This window comes from Cheilinus undulatus, linkage group 11, assembly GCF_018320785.1.
Source record: "Cheilinus undulatus linkage group 11, ASM1832078v1, whole genome shotgun sequence".
Lineage (NCBI taxonomy): Eukaryota > Metazoa > Chordata > Actinopteri > Labriformes > Labridae > Cheilinus > Cheilinus undulatus.
The window spans coordinates 45,489,197-45,508,102 of record NC_054875.1 but is presented as its reverse complement, the minus strand read 5'-3'; the positions used below and the strand labels follow the sequence as shown (position 1 = coordinate 45,508,102).

General features: G+C 38.3%; 2 protein-coding genes across 2 annotated transcripts in view; both read left to right on the top strand.

The window, feature by feature from the left end:
* Positions 1-18,906, top strand: part of LOC121517796 (tubulin alpha chain-like) — a 1,079,624-nt gene that overhangs the window by 966,224 nt on the left and 94,494 nt on the right. The window lies entirely within an intron of this gene.
* Positions 400-5,724, top strand: LOC121517024 (galactose-specific lectin nattectin-like). The gene is made up of 6 exons (XM_041798522.1): positions 400-462; positions 579-597; positions 2,894-2,985; positions 3,387-3,521; positions 3,627-3,738; positions 5,657-5,724. Exons 1-6 carry the CDS (start codon positions 400-402, stop codon positions 5,722-5,724), a joined length of 489 nt encoding a protein of 162 aa, XP_041654456.1.

Sequence of the window (18,906 nt, the reverse complement as noted above, 5' to 3'; positions counted from 1 at the left end):
ACTAACGTTGTTTCTGCTGTATGTGTTTCTACTTCAACTCTTTCCTTCCATCACATCACTATATATCTCCAAAGCAGCACAGATGTTATTGACAGACTTTTACTGGCTTGTTAATGAAATAACCACCTATAACATGACTGAATAGAACCATGTATCATGTTTTAAATGATGAGAAGTTACTACAGAGGCTGACTCTTACCCTCCCCAACCCTCTTTGTTATCACATTTTGATACTTGAAGCTAAAATCTCTTTTTGTGCCTCGTTCTTGAATGTTCCTTTCTTTAAAGAGTTGATGTTATCCACCTGTCTTAGCAAACACAGTTATAATTGTTATTCTGTTAGATTAAAATCATTCATTCTGTCATCTAAGGGGAATTTCTCCATAACTGTGTACACAGATGGCGTCAGGTCTTCAGCTGATCGCGCTCCTCTGTCTAACCAGTGGACTCCTGGTCAAAAATGTAAGTCATACACATGTTTAAACAGACTTTTTATACTTTAATTTCCTTTTCTTAAATTACTGATGAAAATGAAGATGAAGAGTCCAACCGTAAATATATTTTCTTTGATTTTACAGGCTTATGGAAGTCATTTAGGTAGGTGTTTATCAGAGCTTAATAACTGCTGGGCCCTGCAGCTTCGGCTCTCTGGGTCAAAAGTCAGCATGTTGCTGAAGTTAAAGGGATAGTTTGGTATTTTTAAAGTTAGGTCGTATTGTGGCTATAATGGACCACCACTGGCAAAAAAGTGGCCAAAGGAAGGAGCTGAAATGTGTTCAAATTCGCCTGTTGCCACAATTCCTATAGTCTTAGTAATAGGTTTGTTTCCTTTAGTTGTCAGGGCAAGCTATTTTTAGACCTGGGGGGACTGATATACAGCTATGAAATAATATGAAAAAATAACGTATATGTTACGGCCACGGCCTCATCCCCCCCTTGTGCAACTAATTTTATTTGTGAAGTGTTTGTGTGTGTGAGTGTGCTGCTGCTGATTGTGCTCCTCCAGGCTGATTCCAGTCACCTGTGCTGCTGCTACAAGGAGAAACTGATCAGAGAGCAGCTGCAGTTAAATCAATCAACCAATGAGAGGACGGCACCAATCAGCCCATCCCTGATAAAAGCCTGGCCATCCTTCAGTCTGGGCGCAGCTTCAGCTTAGTTTTGAGCTTGCCACTGTGCCTCTTTGTGTTTGATTTGTTTAGTGTTTGGAACTTCTGTTAAGATTCTGTTTGTTGAGGCACTCGTTTGATGCACTGGACCAGGTAGTAGTTTAGTTAGGCACACACTCACATGTAGGTTTTATAAGTGTTTAGTCACACTAGGTGTAGGGGTGCTGTTCCTTTTTGATATTAGATTTGGTTAGTTAGTGTAGTTAGTTAGGAGTTATGTTCAGTTTGTATCACCAGTTAGTTTTAAAACACTAGTTAGACGCTGTTTTATTTGGTTATTAGTTGAGCAGCACTCGTTGGCCTCACTTTTGTCAAGCACAGTTTTACTTTTGTAATAAAATCCTTTAATTTACCAACTACATCTGGTTTTATGTTACTTCCTTTACCAACAATGAGCTGGTCGTAACAGTATAATTATGTAACATTACGACACATGAAGCAAATACTCTGAACTATTTCTTGACTAAACCACTGGGCGGAGTGACACAGTGCAGCAGCCATGTCTGGAGTGTAGTTCCGGCTTTGCATTTAGCTTTAAAACATCTCCGTCTCGTAATGTTCCATGATTATTTCATAGCGTGGTGAATGTTCAGGTCACAACTTGTCCACGAGAGTGTTTTTGGAGTTGTTGGATTGTGTATTTGATGAGTTTGATGAGGGAAAGCAAAAAATACCGTCTGCTTCCATAGCGTTAGCTGTGCAGCCGGTATATGGGTCCCCCCAGATCTAGAAACAGCTTGCACCAACAACTAAAGGAAACAAACTATTAATAAAACTATAGGAATTATGGCAATGGGCGAATTTGCCAAAATGTTGAAATATCCCTTTAAAGTGGCAAACAAAAGTAGCTAAAATGGGCCAAAAATGGAAAAATAAAGTAGCAAATAGTGGCAAAAATAGGAAAAACGTGGCCAAAAAGTGGAAAAATTGGCTAAAAGCAGCAAAAAAAAAAAAGAAAAAAAAAAAAAGGTCAAAATGGGCAAAAAGTTGAAAAAAGAGCAAAAAGCTGCAAAAAAAGTGTTGGTATTTGCTAAATGAGGGAGAGAAGGAAAACTGGGTAGCTAAAATGGTTCACAATTGGCAAAAAAGTGTCACATAGTGGCAAAAATGGGTGAAATGTTCCAAAAAGTGACAGAATTGTCTAAAAGCAGCAGCAAAAATCAGTCAGAGTGGGTAAAAGTAAAACAAAAGTGCAAAAAGCAGCAAAAAAAAAAAAAAGTGTTAGTATTTGCAAAATGCAAGCAAAAATGGTTTAAAAGTGGAAAATTGGGTAAAGAATAAGAAAATTAGTCAAATGTGTCCAAAAAGTGGCAAAATTGCCCTAAAACAGCAGAAACAGGTTAAAAGTAGTAAAACTACAAATTTGACAAACACATTCTTAAAATACCAAATGATTTATTTTGCAAAACAACTATAAGCAGTAACTTACATCATCGCTGTCTGATGACTCTGAGGGCATTGACCTCGGAGCGTGCTCTTTTTGTCATATTCAAAAGGAAATGACATTAGATGACAAAACAAAGCCACCCATGAAAGTTACCAATGAGGCAACACAAGGGGATTGTTTAGATGTCACTGTGCTGCCTGTTTTAATATTCATAAACCTTCAGAATGAACTTTCTAACATTGCTTCTTTATGTTTTTGTTTGGACTGTCTCAGTCAAATGTCCTGTAGCTCAAGATTTTTAACCATTTTATTCTTACTTTCTATTCTTCTTTGATAGGTTCCTGTAAAGTTTGCCCCCCTGGGTGGACTCAGTTTGGACAGCTCTGCTACATGTTCAACTTCAATAAAATGGACTGGGCCGATGCAGAGGTGTGTTTTGATACATCATGGCACCGAAGTCGGTGTTTTTAGAAGTGTTATGATTCTTGGTTCTTAACTAGATTGGCGGTCCCTCATGAGTGAGCAACACAAAATATGGACGAGATACAGCAACAGAGATGCAGCTTAGCACGCTAGCTAGTGGTAGCATGTGGCAGAGTAAACTTCAGTGTCATGGTAAAGACTTAGACAAACAAACCATAGGAATGGCTGTCTTAGAAAAAAGTAAGACATGTCTGCAGGTGGAGGAAGATTTGCAGTTATTCCTTCCTTCTGTGCCATCCCTGCACATTAGTCAATGTTTTTCTGACCATTTTAAAGCAGCACTTTTAGCGCCACATCTTCGCTCATCTTAATATTTTAACATTCTCTTCCCTCTCTTTGTGTGTCAGCGTTTCTGCACAACTATTGGTGGAAATTTGGCTTCCATCCATTCAAAAAGTGAATATGACCTCCTTGAAAATGCGCTCCTGACAACGACTGGCAGACACATGAACATTTGGCTTGGAGGATATGATGCAGCAAAGGTGGGTTAGTGTTAGAAATGAACATGGTCTTATGCAGTTACCTTCTTATTTAGAATATTCTTTAAAACTATGATGCATTTAAACATTTAAACCTCGTTCCTTCAGGAGGGTGTGTGGCTGTGGAGTGATGGATCCCACTTTGACTTCAAATTCTGGAACAAAGGGGAGCCAAACAACTTCCGTGGAGCGGAGCACTGCATGGAGATGAACCTCGGAGGTACGTATTGTTTTAGTCTCAATCCATCCTCGTGCTTTGTTTAACACTGTGCCAGCAGGCGTAGGTGTCCTGCTTCCTGTAAGGAGGTTTTATCGAGGTACAAATCATGTTTTTAGACAGTACCGACAGTGCCTGTAAAAAGTGCCTTTAAAATTCAGTCATGGTCAAAATAATTCAGCTTTTTTGACAAAAATAACATCAACAAAAACTCGTCTTTGATTTCAAAGTGAAAACAGATTTCTGTAATGTCAACTAAATGGAACTATGTGAGGTAAAATGAGTGACTGGATAGATATTCACCCCCTTCAAGTCAGTATTCAGTAGATGGACCTTCACAGCACTGAGTCTGTGTGGATAGGTCTCTATCAGGCTCAAGCTCTGTCAGGTTGCACAGGAATCAGGTGTAAACAGCCCTTTCCAAGTCCTGCCACAATTTCTCTATTGGATTGAGGTCTGGGCTTTGACTCGGCCTCTCCAGAGCATTCACCTTGTTGTCTTTCTCTGTATACTTCGGGTCATTGTCTTACTGTAAAATAAATCTCCTCCTAAGCTGTAGTTTTCTGTCAGACTGAATAAGATTGTCCTCCAGGGTTTTTGGCATTTATTTTACTCTCTCCCCACAGCATGATGCTGCCATCCCTGACTTGTACTTTTCAGTAAAGTTTTGTCTGAGTTGCTTGGAGTGTTCTTTTGTCATCATGGTGTAATGGTGGCCAGGAATACTGGTTAACAGTGGCTGGATCTTCCAGATGCAGGTTTAATGTTTAGGTTTATGGTTTAGATTGTTTAACAGGACAGCGTGCACTGTCATTGATTATTTACAAAATAAAAAGATGACCGCACCACATTTAGCATAAAGCTAATTTCCATCTGGTGTCTTTATGCTACAATCACTTCACTCAGCTGATCTCCATTTCACTAATTATGAGAATACTAGCACCAGTTTGCTGGACTTCTGTTGAATTAGGCAAGTCACTTTAAAGGGGGTAAAGATTTATAGTCACTTATTTTCTTGACATATTTTTGTCTAATTGGCATTGCTTTATATAATTTGTTTTCACTTTGATATTAAAGAGGGTTTTTTAGTCAAAAAAAGTCTAAACATATTAACCATGAATGATTAGTAAGATCAATAAAAGGGTAAAACATCCAAGGGGATGAATACTTTTGATAAACTCTGTGCATTAGTTACTGCTTTAACTGTATATGAAGGTAGAAGTTTGAGTGTTTGCATTAAAATGACTGAATAATTTTAAAGGAAACAGTCTACATTGAAAATGTTGTTGTAAGCAAGGTTATTATGGTTAACTAAATGAACTAAATAACTAAAACTAAAATTCAAAAATCATTTTAGTTAACTGAAACTAAATCAAAACTAAGCTTTACTGAAAAAAAAATGAAACTAACTAAAACTGTATAGTAAGCTTACAAAACTAACTGAGATAAAATAAAAATAGAGACAAAATATCCCTAGTTTTATTCTTTGACACAACCATACTGTCTGGCACCTGCACTAGAGTCTGTGGAGAGTAAAATTGCCTGAATTGATTGGTTAAGACTTCATACAGTGGTAGTTTTATGTCTGGAGTTGTATTCAAACATCATCTTTAAACAAATAAAATGAAAAGTGAAGAGTAGCCTGTTTTGATATGTTTTTAAAAATGTATGACGCTCTCTCAGCCCCGACATGTATCAGACAAAAATAAAACTAACACTAAAACTAATAAAAACAAAACTGAAATGAAGCATTTTTACAAAATAAAAACTAAAGTAAAAAACCAGCAGTAAAAACTAATAAAAACTAAACTGAAATTGAAAAAAGAAAGTGAAAACGAAATAAAAATATAAACTATTGAAAAATCCAAAACTATTCCAACCTTGGTTGTTAGTAATCAGTTTCTTTCTTTTTCACCCACAGACCATATCAATGTCAACGATAACAACTGCAAAGAGAAGAGATCTTTCTTCTGCTTCAAGCATCTGTGAAAACTTGGAGAAGTCTTATCCCAGCTGGGGATTTCATGGTGACCAGAATGTGACCCTCGATGGCATCACAAAATCAAATAAATACAAAATATAAATACACCTTGTACTTTTGTATTTACCTCATTCAGCAACAGTTTGCGTTGTTTAAAGGTCACATATTTTACCCCTTTAAAACAAGTTTATATTGTTCTCAGAGGTCCCCAAAACATGCCTGTTGCCAAAAAACATCCAGTATTGGATTTTTCTATGTCTAAAAACCCCTCTGAGCCCAGCTCAGAACGAGCTGTTTCTGTGTCTGTGGCTTTAAATGTTAATGAGCTGTCTGACTCCGCCCCTCTCAGGAAATAGATGTGGCTAAATGGGTGTGGCTCTCCTGATCCTCCTCTTAACTGGAAGCTGCGAGGAGAGCGGAACTTTCTTTAAAGGGGGGAGGGCCAACTGAACCTGGGGGCGGGGCTAACTCCCCACATGACATCAAGAGGAGAAAATCTGAGAACGGCTTGTTTTGGCACGCATTTCCTGAAAGGTGGAGAAAGAGACGGGGGAGGGAACGGATTTTTCTGATTCTTGGGGGGATTGTGGACAGGCCAGGGGCACATATTTGTGTTAGAAAAGCATGAAAAAGTGAATCTTCCATAATATGTGACCTTCAAGGGTCAGAAACAACCCTCCCCAATCTTATGTTCTTCAAAAGCAATAGTTTTCGAATCTCATAAACTCAGGATACACAAAACAGAACATAAACAACATATCAGATGTTGAAACTGTGATATTTTACCATTAAATGAAAAATATAAGCTCATTATGAATTTCATGGCAGCAACAAATCTCAAAAATGAAACTTTTCATACATCAACTTTTCCATGTGGGTGCTAAAGAGGCACAAACAAAAGTTTTTAAAAATATTTTTATCCCATTATCTTTCCATGTAAGTATTGTTGCTGATCACATTGTAGATCATCAGTTTCATGTTTTAAAAAACAAAGAGATCATCTAAAACGTGCTAACGTCATCAGGTCCTGGAGGTAGACAGGTATGTCTTGTCTGGTCTGAATGAGTTCAGAGGCTAGTCCACGTTACCCTGACATGCCAGATCCATTACATGGATATATTTCACACTCATAATGTTGAATACCTTCTGGCAGGAAGGTCGTAGAGACTTGCTGAGTTGGACTCCTGAGGTCCTAAGCTATCCGTGGATGTGTGTTTATTCATTGTCTGACCTTTCAGTCAATAGAAATGAATACTAATACTTGTTATTGGTCCAAGTCCTGTTTCTCTGTCACATCCGCCTTTCCCTAACCCCCTGAGGAGGGCCTGGATCAGGAGGCCAGAGCAGTACAGGACTAATGTTGACAATGTGCCAAACTGCCGTATGATCCCACACCTGATCTGGCCTTGTCTTTGAGTGCTCCATCCCTGCTAAAATAAAGAATCAATAAAAGAAAAACTAACAATGGCTGTTTAAATATCTCCAATCAGTTAAACTATCAGTCCAGAACAATGTGATCAAACTTTAAATAAAGAGGATAAAGAGTTCTGAGGAAATGCCTGGCTGTAACATAAGTCTAAACAAACCCCAGTGGTTACCTAAAGGGAGTGAATTTATGGGTGTTAATGTTGTTTGAAGAGTGTTCTGATACCAAAGATGACATCTCATGATGTTCACTGTTTCAAATTATTAGACATTATTGTGTTATCAGATACCATCTCAAACAGAGAGGGTTTATAAACCACCTGTTTCCAGCTCCAGACATAATGCTTTTAGCTTTTTTTTTTTTTTTTTTTTTGCATATTTTGAGTCAGGTGAGAAGGCAGGTAAGATGCTGTCAATGAGGCTTAAACAAATAAAGCTAAAAACATGATCTCAAATATATATGATGAGGGACAGCATATACAAGACCAAAAGCAAATTAATCACTGCTTTAAAAGATATAAGAAACTGTTTGAATCAGAAAGTAGTCATAGTTTGAATGACCTTGAAAAGTTTTTTAATAGCATATGCCTACCTTCGATTACAGAGATGGAAAGTTACAGTTACAGAGGCAGAGGTTAAAGCAGCTTTAAAATGTCTGTAATGGTAAGACACCAGGGGAGGATGGATTTAGTACTGAATTTTATAAAACCTTTCAGGATGTACCGTCACCTTTCCTTGTAATGTTATATAATGATGCCATTTTATCTGAAGCTACAGTGCTTAACAAATTTAGACCACCTGTTATATTTGTCTCAGAGACCATCCAGCATCATGAAGCGCTTTAATGCAGACTCTTTCATTTTCAGTCAGCTCTCCACGTTTCACCGTTTTGAACAGGAATGAGGGATTTCAAACTGAATTCACCCAAATTTGAGCCGGCTCACTGGGCTTCTCTGAGAAGTCAGAAATGAATCAAGCATAACATTCAACCACTAAAACTCATTTTTCTGTTCAGGAATGCAAGTAAATAACTATAATTTGACTTATTCATCAAGAAATGTTAATGTGCTTTACTATTTTTTCAGGTTTTTCATAAATCAGTCAATTTGAAAATTCATGGATAACAATAATAATTATATTTTAGCATTAAAAATATCATTTGGGTTAAAGAGCTTCTACATATTGGTGTATTAACCATTGCAGAAACATAAACAATGATTTTGGTAATTACCAATGCTGTTAATTTAGGACAGCTGTGGCATAAACCTTACTTTGGTTAGGGTTAGGGTGGTCTAATAAATTTTTTGAGCACTGTATGTCTACCATCATGAGAACAGCAGTGATCTCTGCAGTACCCGAGAAAAGCAAAGACCTCACTCAAATGAGTAATTACAGACCTCTTAGCCTCCTGAACAATGATTACAAGATATTTGCTAAAATACTTGCAATGGGCTTGGCAAGAGTTGTTCCATCGTTAGTTCATTTTGATTAAGCAGGCTTTGAAAAAGGTCACCATGCCTGAAACAACATGAGAAGGCTATTCCATGTGACGCACAAAGCTGCTTCACTGCAGCATCCAGCGAAAAAGCATTTCATAGGATTGAATGGCCATATTCATTTCATACACTAGGGAAATATGGCTTTGGACTTATGTGTATGCAATGAATCAGAGCACTTTATTTTAAACCAGTTGCTTGTGTTAAAACAAATAGAATTATGTCTGCGCCCTCTGAGCAAACTAGATCGACAGGGTAAGGATGTCCGGTTTCACCCGTTATTTTTGTCTTGGCTCTAGCCCAGCATGTGCTATCAGAAGTAACCAACAAATATGTGGAATCAAGATAAATGGATATGATTTTAAAATGAGTTTATTTGCAGGTGATATATTATTAACCCTGTCAGAGCCAGTAAACTCAGTGAAACATTTGCTTAAACTTTTAAATGACTTTGACAACATCTCAGGGTATAAAGTTAACCGGAACAAGAGTGAAGCAACTCCTCTCAGTTGTATGACTCTTCCAGCCCACTTTGATGCAACAAAATAATATAGAGGAAGGAGGGAATGAAATACCTTGGTATCAATATAATTTCACCTGTTGATACATTTCTTTAATTAAATGGCCCTAAAAAGATAAAGAATATAAGAGAAGATCTTAATAGATGGAGAACACTCCCATTATCTTTGTGGGGACAAACAGAAGTACTTAAAATGAATATCTTTCCTAGGTTATCTTTCATAATTTCATCAATTCCATTGAAAATCCCTGAATTCTGGTTCAAAGAAATGAACAAAATGTTTAAATAATTTCTTTGGGGGAACAAAAAAAAACGAAAATTGGTTTTAACGAACTTAGTAGGCATAAAGGGGGATTGGGAATACCTGATAAATATTTGTATTACTTGGCCCTTAATGGTAATTATCCTTTGCTTTGGGGCTATCATGAGTACAGCGCCCCAGACATAACATCGCCTCAAAATACTCATTCGTGGCCTCAGATGACTAATTCCTGGCCTCAAAATACTAATTAGTGGCCTTAAAATACTAATTTGTGACCACGAAGTAGGTATAATGTGTGCACGAAATACTTATTAAAAATATTAATATTATTCCTGGACAGCTGGGTAAGCAAATCAAGCGCACCTTCTCTAAGGTCTAAGGTAGAGGCAGTAGAGGGGCTAAAGCTACATGATGGATAGGGATAGTGTGATTGAATTTTATTCTAGGCAGGAATGATATTAATAATAGTGATTAGCATTTTGTGCGTATGTTGTACACTGCCTGGCCAAAAACAAAAGTCGCCACCTGGATTTAACTAAGCAAATAGGTATGAGCCTCCTATTGGATAATTACTGCATGGGCGATTATCTTTCAGCTGGCAACAAGTTATTTAACCCCAGCTGATGCAATGAGTAACTTCTCATTTCTTAAACAATGGATCTTTTCTTCCCTAATGGCACGGGCATATTCCAAGATGACAATGCCAGGATTCATCGGACTCAAATTGTCAAAGAGTGGTTCAGGGAGCATGAGACATCATTTTCACACATGGATTGGCCACCACAGAGTCCAGACCTTAACCCCATTGAGAATCTTTGGGATGTGCTGGAGAAGGCTTTGCGCAGTGGTCAGACTCTCCCATCATCAATATTAAAATTCATGCAACACTGGATGGAAATAAATCTTGTGACATTGCAGAAGCTTATTGAAACAATGCCACAGCGAATGCGTGCTGTAATCAAAGCTAAAGGCGGTCCAACGAAATATTAGAGTGTGTGACCTTTTTGTGGTGGTGACATTTTTTTGGCCAGGCGGTGTTGCTATATTGTGGCCACAATATAATTTTTTTTTTTGACCATGTCATGTCTGGGGCTCCGTACATGAGCAGTGTGAGGTTTGAAGTTGGATTTGGTTGGAGAAGACTATTGTAGAGGAGGATCCAAAGCAGATATTAATATCCTCCTTGTGGTACAGTACAAAAGCCAATTCAAATTTCAACAACCCAGTTATTAACTTCTCATATGCCAGAGCAAAGGAAATACAAAAGAAATGTGCAATCAATGGATTACTGCTTCCTTCATGTCCATGATGGAAGAACCCATTGTTCACTGCCGGTGGGAAGACTTTTTAACAATGAATGGAAAAGACATAATACTGAAAAACTGGGGCAAATGATTAAACAGGAGAGAATAATGTCAGTTAATGAAATTAAAGCTAATTTTAATTTTCACAAGCTATGTTTTCTTGAATATCTGCAGGTGACATCCATACTGCAGTAACGGATAAGTAAAGGCTTTGCACTGACCTCCAATAAAGACGCTGATAATAAACTGAAGGAAATAGTTACAAATAGAGGCACTGTACCAAAACTTTATAGTTATTTGACCCTTTCCTCTTGCACTAATATGGGTAAAGTAAAACAACAATGAGAGCGTGATCTGGGTAAAAACCTACTACTTGAACACTGGGATACCATAATATGCCATACAAACGACTTCTGAAAACGTGTACGATATAAACTCATACAGATGAAGATTTTACACCAAGCATACGTAACTCTGCAGAAGATTAATAAAATGAAATCTGAGATGGCATATTTGTCCTGGCATGGGTCGGGGAAGAGAGGCTCCTTAAAACATTTATTGTGGGATTGTCCAGAAGTAAAAATATTTCGGAAAGGAGTCCAAAACATGTTCAATGTAATATTAAAAGAAGACATAGAATTATGTCCAGAAGTGTGCCTGTTGGGAAAATCTGCAGAAACACAACGTCTGTTAACATTGTCGTTCCTCTCTGTGAAAAGAATAATACTAATGACTTGGAAAGTTTGGAAATTGAATTGTTTTTGTCTACATAACTAGTTGAAGGAGTTTGTAGAACTTATAATGATGGAGCGTGCAGCCTCAACCTTGCAGGGACTTTATAGAGACGGCTTAGATGAACCATAGACTTTAATAAGAGCACACATAAAGAAGACGCATTTAACCTAAGTTATGAATTTCCCCTTATTTATTTATGGAACGCTAAATTAGGTACTTTTATCCATGAATTTTCAAATTCACTGATTTACAAAAAACTGAAAAAAATAGTAAAGCACATTAATATTTCTTGATGAATATGTCAAATTATAGTTATTTACTTGCATTCCTGAACAGAAAAATGAGTTTTAGTGGTTGAATGTTATGTTTGATTAATTTCTGATTTCTCAGAGAAGCCCAATGAGCTCAAATTTGGGTGAATTCAGTTTGAAATTCCTCATTCCTGTTCAAAATGGTGAAACGTGGAGAGCTGACTGAAAATGAAAGAGTCCGCATTAAAGCACTTCATGATGCTGGATGGTCTCTGAGACAGATATGACAGGTGGTCTAATAAATTTGTCATGCACTGTAAATTAATTAATATTTAAATAGAAATCAATATTTACCCTAATCCTAACCCTCACCTAAAAAGACACAGGAAAACGTGGAATTAATATAACATGGTCTGCATGTGAAAGAAAATATAACTTATCATTTAATAAATACTTAATAATAATTGTGTCTGTCCCCACATTATCTGGGACAGGATTGTTATTGGTCCAAGTCCTGTTTCTCTGTCACATCCGCCTTTCCCTAACCCCCTGAGGAGGGCCTGGATCAGGAGGCCAGAGCAGTACAGGACTAATGTTGACAATGTGCCAAACTGCCGTATGATCCCACACCTGATCTGGCCTTGTCTTTGAGTGCCCCATCCCTGCTAAAATAAAGAATCAATAAAAGAAAAACTAACAATGGCTGTTTAAATATCTCCAATCAGTTAAACTATCAGTCCAGAACAATGTGATCAAACTTTAAATAAAGAGGATAAAGAGTTCTTAGGAAATGCCTGGCTGTAACATAAGTCTAAACAAACCCCAGTAGTTACCTAAAGGGAGTGAATTTATGGGTGTTAATGTTGTTTGAAGAGTGTTCTGATACCAAAGATGACATCTCATGATGTTGACTGTTTGTCTCGAATAATGAGACATTATTGTGTGATCAGATACCATCTCAAACAGAGAGGGTTTATAAACCGCCTGTTTCCAGCTCCAGACATAATGCTTTTGACTTTTTTTGCAAGTGCATCCTCATCTGATCATCACAACAGGGTAAGAGATTGTGTTTTCCTTCTTTAAATTCTTTTTTTTTTTCCATTGATAAGGTTGTTAACTTGTTCATTGTTGGATTAGGTTCCTCTTTTAGCTTATACCTCCAGAAAGCACTGACTACTTTATTTCAACTTTGTCTTTTCACAGATGGCGTCAGGTCTGCAGCTGATCATCCTCCTCTGTTTGACCAGCGGACTGTGGATCAGAGCTGAAGCAGGTCTGTCATGAGTCTTTCTCTGCCGCTCGTACCCGTTCAAATAAAATGTGCAGAGCCTCTGTATTATCAGACATTTGAACAGTGCTTGTCTTTAAAATATCTGCTGTTGTGTCCCAGGTTGTTTCGATTGCCCTCGTGGTTGGAGAAGGTTTGGGAAAACCTGTTACATTTGCCTGTTAAGCAGAAGGCCTTGGTCTGAGGCAGAGGTATGTTATGGAAAAAATAAATATAACCATGGGCAGTTTTTACATCAGGGAAAGGAAAAGAGCATTCAGAAAGTATCTTAGAACAGGGGCTCTCAACCTTTTCAGCCCATGACCCCCAAAATAAAGGTGCCAGAGACCAGGGACCCCACTGTACCTGAAGGTGGTTGAAGACAGCCATGCACATTCAAGAACAGTCATTTTTCTACTTTTGAATATGTGGCTCTTCAGCTGAAGTCTTCCCCTCGAGCCGTGTTACTAAATGTTTACAGGCCTCCTAAATACTGTGCAGACTTTTTTGATGATTTCAATGAACTGCTGTCCATAATCTGTATTGAACATGACTGTATAATCATTGTTGGTGATTTTAACATCCATGTTGATAACCCCCAAGACCGAGGGGCTAAAGAACTGTACTGTACTCTTGACAGCTTTGGGCTCTCTGGACCTGCTAATCTCCAAGGGTCTGAACATACACAGGGTTGTTGTGAGCGATGTGGCCCTGTCTGATCACTGCTGTGTTTTCTTTCAGAGCTCTATCTCTGTGCACACAAGTAGTCAGAGAGAAGTTATCATGAAACGATGCATTACTGAAAACGCCAGTGAAATGTTTAACCAGCTTTTTTCTTCCACAGCCACCCTGCCCTGTAGTCCAGTCAGTGAGCTGGTAGATAACTTTAATTCTAAAATGGTGAATGTTATCGACTCCATCGCTCCCATTAAGTTGAAGGTTGTCTCTAGCAAGAAAAGATCTCCATGGAGAAATGCCATGATGGTGAAAAATGAAAAGAGTGCTGAAAAGCTGAACGCAGGTGGCGAAAAACAAATCTCCAGATTCACTTTGACATCTATAAAGAGAAACTTCACACTTATAATCTACAGCTGAAGAATGCAAGGCAGTCTTTCTTCTCAGACATAATCACCAGAGAGAGTTGCCTTGCCTTGCCTAAAAGGGAATTAAAAACTGTCTGGAAAGGCTTTAAATTGGCAAAAATGGGTGGAAATCTGGTGAAATGGGAAGAAAAATTGATATAAACTGGCAAAAATAATGCTGAGAAAGAAAGAATTGGCAGATATTGGCCAAACTGGCAAAAATGGACCTATCAGATAGAGAAATGTGGTTAAATGGGAAAAAATGGGCATAAAAAAGTGGTAAAATGGGGTTATAATGAAAATAATGAGTCAAAAGAGGCAATATTAGGATTATGTGGCAAGAATTGGTTCAGACGTGGCAAAAACAGGCAGAAAAAAGTGGTGGAAAGGGTTTAAAATGGCAAAAAATAAGAGTTAAATGGCAAGAATGTGTTAAAATTTCTAAGAAAAAATGAAGAAAACTGGTCGAAATGTGGCAAAATTGGTGTAAAGTGGCAACAGTGGAATTTAAAAAATATTCTTAGTTTTTTTCAGGGAATCTGGAGACCCCTTCTTAGTGTCTTGTGACCCCCAAGGGGGTGAAATTGAACTCAGCTTTCCAGTCAAGTCATGATTTAACAAGCCGGGCAATTACTTTTCCATACAGAGCCAGACAGGTTTGGAGTTTTCCCCTCCTTTAAAAAAATGTCAATCATTTGAACACTGCATTTTCTATTTACTTGGGTTGTCTTTGTGAAATATAAAAATTGGTTTGATGATCCCAAACATTTAAGTGTGATAAATGTGCAGAAACTTCAGGAATCAGAAAGGGGGCAAATACTTTTCACAGCACTGTATAGATCAAAAACTATTTCAGTTATTAGTATCCAGGATGTGATTTATGTTCCCATGATGAATGAAGAAGCTGGAATTCTCCTCTCTGTGGAAGAAGAGGCACAAACGTCCAGTTCATTAGGATACGGCATTCATCAGTTTAGGAACATGAATCTCAGAAGATTCAACCAAGATTTTTATCAAGAGCCCTTTAAGATAAGTCTAAATATATTGGTTAATGAAACACAATGCTCTCCAAATGACCAAAACAGCCCATAGACTGAACTGCTAAAGCGTCATGTTGGTGGTTCAGTTGTGTTGAGGACATTTTATTTGGAATGTGGCACAGTTTACATCTTTTAGCTCTCCTTCTTCTCTGTTCTCACTCTTCCTTTCTTTTTGATCCCTATTTTGCCTCCTTTATTAGCGTCACTGCACTTCTATGGGCGGAAATCTGGCTTCTGCTAACACCAGAAGGGAATTTTCCCAGCTCATAAAGGCTTACAGGACACTGTCTCCCCGAAATCCTTACCCATTCTTCTGGCTCGGAGGATCTGATGCAGCAAAGGTAAGAGGGTCTGATGCAGTTACTTCCTCTGCCTTTGTACCTGGTATTAAATAAAGTGCTGCACAATTAATGTAATCACAACTGCAATCACGATGTCAGGCAGTGCATGTATGTGGCATTAAGGGCTGAAGTTAATTTGGGAAGTCCTCTTCCATCATGTTCAGTCTACTATCCACCAAAGACTAGGTAGCTCCACACAGACTTGTCTACATGAGTCAGTAACTTCACTCATGGTGCAGAAGTGTCTAATGCCCAAAGGCATTCTGGGAAAAATGGTTAAAAATGTGTCCTATCAATACAGAAAAATAGAACTAAAAAAGTTGGTGTGGAGTTTAATGTTTTCACAATTTATTTTTTTAAACAACCTCCAACCATACAAGACTTTAAGACGCACTTTCATACGAAACATTCACCTCAACAGAGTTCAGATTTTTACCCTTGCCATGTTAAGGATGGTCCCCAAAGTCAGGCCTTGTCCAACTGTATTGACTTTCCTTAACTTTCCTCATAGTGCAGCTGTTTTGGATTTTTAAGTTAACACAACTCAGTCTTTCTTAACAGTCTTCTACTGTTCTGTCTTAAATTGTGTTCTCTCCAGTAAAATCATTTGCTATTTACATGTAAAGTCAGTGTAAAGATGCAAGTGATGCAGCCTGCTGGGTTTAGCAGTGCTAACTGACTAATTTGCACAAATGAGGCAAATTTGCACCGCTTTCAACGCACAGTTAGTTTCATTTGCTTATTTGTTGGAGTTGAAAAATCTGAACGCCAGCAAATAACTCACAACGTGATGGTCAATCAGCACGGAGATCCTCAGGTGAGGACGTCCCATCCAAACTTCACTGGAGGATCCCCAAAGGACCAGCCTGGGGAGGAGGAGGTACACTCTACTGGAAAATGGAGGAGAAACTTGAACAGGATCTTATGCAGTTACCTTGTTATTTATAATATTCTTTAAAACCATAATGCACTTAAATATTTAAAATATCTTCTTGCAGGATGGTGTGTGGCTGTGGAGTGATGGCTCCCGCTTTGACTTCAAATTCTGGGAAAAAGGGGAGCCAAACAATGCTGGTGGACAGGAGAAATGCATGGAGATGAACCTCGGAGGTACATATTGTTATTGTCTGCTTAGGTCCAGGCCCTCTCACTTCATCTCCTCCTTTGTTTTACACTGTGCTAACAGGCGTAGGTGTCCTGTTTGTTGTGAGGAGGTTTTCAGTAATCCAGGTAGAAATCATGTCTTTAGATGGTATCTACAGTGCCTGTTTAAAAATTCACCCTCTTGGGTGTTATAGCTTTTTTTATTTTAAAAGTCAATCATGGTCAATACAACTGGGCTTTTATGACAAAACAACAACAACAAAAAAAATTAAACCTTTTTGATGTCAAAGTGAAAACAGATTTCTACAAAGTAACGTCAGTTTGACAGAAATACATAAGGTAAAATAAATGACTGGATAAATATTCGCCCTTTCAAGTCAGTATTTAGTAGAGTCACCTTTGGCTGCAATCACAGCACTGAATCTGTCTGGATAGTTCTCAATAAGACTCAAGCTCAGTCAGGTTGGACAGGGATCAGATGTGAACAGTCCTTTTCACATGCAGCCACAAATTCTCCGCTGGACTGAGGTCTGGGCTCTCTAGAACATTCACCTTGTTGTCTTTAAACCATTTCTGTGTAGCTTTCTCTGTATGCTTCAGGTCATAGTCTTACTGGAAGACAAATCTTCTCCAAAGCTGTAGTTCTCTTGTACACTGAGTAAGATTTTCCTCCAGGATTTTCCAGCATTTGTTTTATCCTTTACCTTTACAAGCCTTCCAGGGCTGGCTGCCAAGAAGCATCCCCACAACATGATGCTGCCACCACCATGCTTCACAGTGGGGATGGTGTGTTTGTGGTGAAATGCAGTGTTTGGTGTCTTGTCTGATGGCCAAAAAGCTCCATTTTGGTCTCATCAGACCAAAGAACTTTCCTTCACTTCACCATGGAGTCTCCCACATGCCTTCTGGTAAACTCTAGACCAGATTGAAGCTTGGAACTCCTTCATAGTAGTTGTAGGTGTCTTGGTGGCCTCTCTCACTAGTCTCCTTCTTGCACGCTCACTCAGTTTGTGAGGATGGCCTGATCTAGGCAGATTTACACGTGTCATAGTCCTTCATTTCTTGATGGATTTAACTGAAATCTTGGGGATGTTCAGAGCTTTGGAAGTATTTTTGTATCCATCCCCTGACTTATACTTTTCAATAACATTTTGTCTGAGTTGCTTGGAGTGTTCTTTTGTCTTCATGGTGTAATGGTAGCCAGGAATACTGACTAACCAGTGACTGGACCTCCCAGACATACTACAATCACTGGAGACACACTCACTGCACTCAGTGGATCTCCATTTCACTAACTGTTAGATTACTAGCACCAGCTGGATGGATCTCTGTTGAATTAGGTTATGAAATCAATAAAAGGGTAAAACATCCAAGGGATTGAAGCCTTTTTTAGGCACTGTATTATTTACACTGTATTATTTCAGTATATTCTCACCTTCCCTTACATTGTTTTGACGCAGGATGTTAAAGAGTCAAGAACATGTTTGAATGTTGCAGCTCCTTCTTGTTTTCATTCTTCCCTTTTTTGCCCACAGTAAATGCTGCCAATGACGTCAACTGTTTGAAGAGATTGCCTTACCTCTGTGCCAAGCCCCTGTAAAATCCCCACCATACCCTCCTCGACATGTGGATGCCCCCCTCCTCACTTATACCAGGACGTCAGGCCTCGATGGCGTCGCTGCTATAAGAATAAACGACAGCTCTTGTTAAACCTCTGTTTAACCATTAAACTACACTTCCTGCTCAGCAACCTGTCTCTCATGATTTATTATCCAGATCACTCTCTTTTGCAATGTGCATAACTTTTGTAGGTTGCTTTTGTTCGTGTTTCCTCATACTTCAACACAGTAAGACAGATATGGTACGATTAAAGCCCAGTATAAAGTATGTAAGGTTTCTTGCTTTAGTATGTATTTGGTTTTACTCACTAATGCTCCTTGAGATCTTGGTGCACAAACATTTTATGTGTGGCTTCCAGCAGAGCCTGTGGTCTATTAAAATACCCCAAAATGTTGTGTCATACACTCTTTCAATCTTAACTTTATCAATTTCCAACTCAAACACTCCGTCTGTTTTATGATTTCCAAACAACATTACCTTAGTCTTACTTAAATTAATAGACACTCCATTCCTGTCAAACCAACATCTGTTGGAGTAATTTTTTTAAAACACTGATATTTGATAGTGTTTTGATATTGAAAATTCAGAAGTTTTGAGGTTATATAACATTTATTATTGCATATTATTCACACTCAAAAGTACTGAAAATGAGTACCGTTGTGTACCGGTTAGGTTTACAGGTACCAGGAACTGGTATCGTACCGGTTCAAACGTGAAAGGTACCCATCCCTAGCTTTGAATGG

What these genes read in the sequence shown, in the direction of transcription:
- LOC121517024 (XM_041798522.1), top strand. Translation starts at nt 400, where the DNA reads ATGGCGTCAGGTCTTCAGCTGATCGCGCTCCTCTGTCTAACCAGTGGA. An exon ending in GAGGATATGATGCAGCAAAG is followed by an intron (nt 3,522 to 3,626) that starts GTGGGTTAGTGT and finishes TCGTTCCTTCAG; the next exon opens with GAGGGTGTGTGGCTGTGGAG. An exon ending in CATGGAGATGAACCTCGGAG is followed by an intron (nt 3,739 to 5,656) that starts GTACGTATTGTT and finishes TTTCACCCACAG; the next exon opens with ACCATATCAATGTCAACGAT.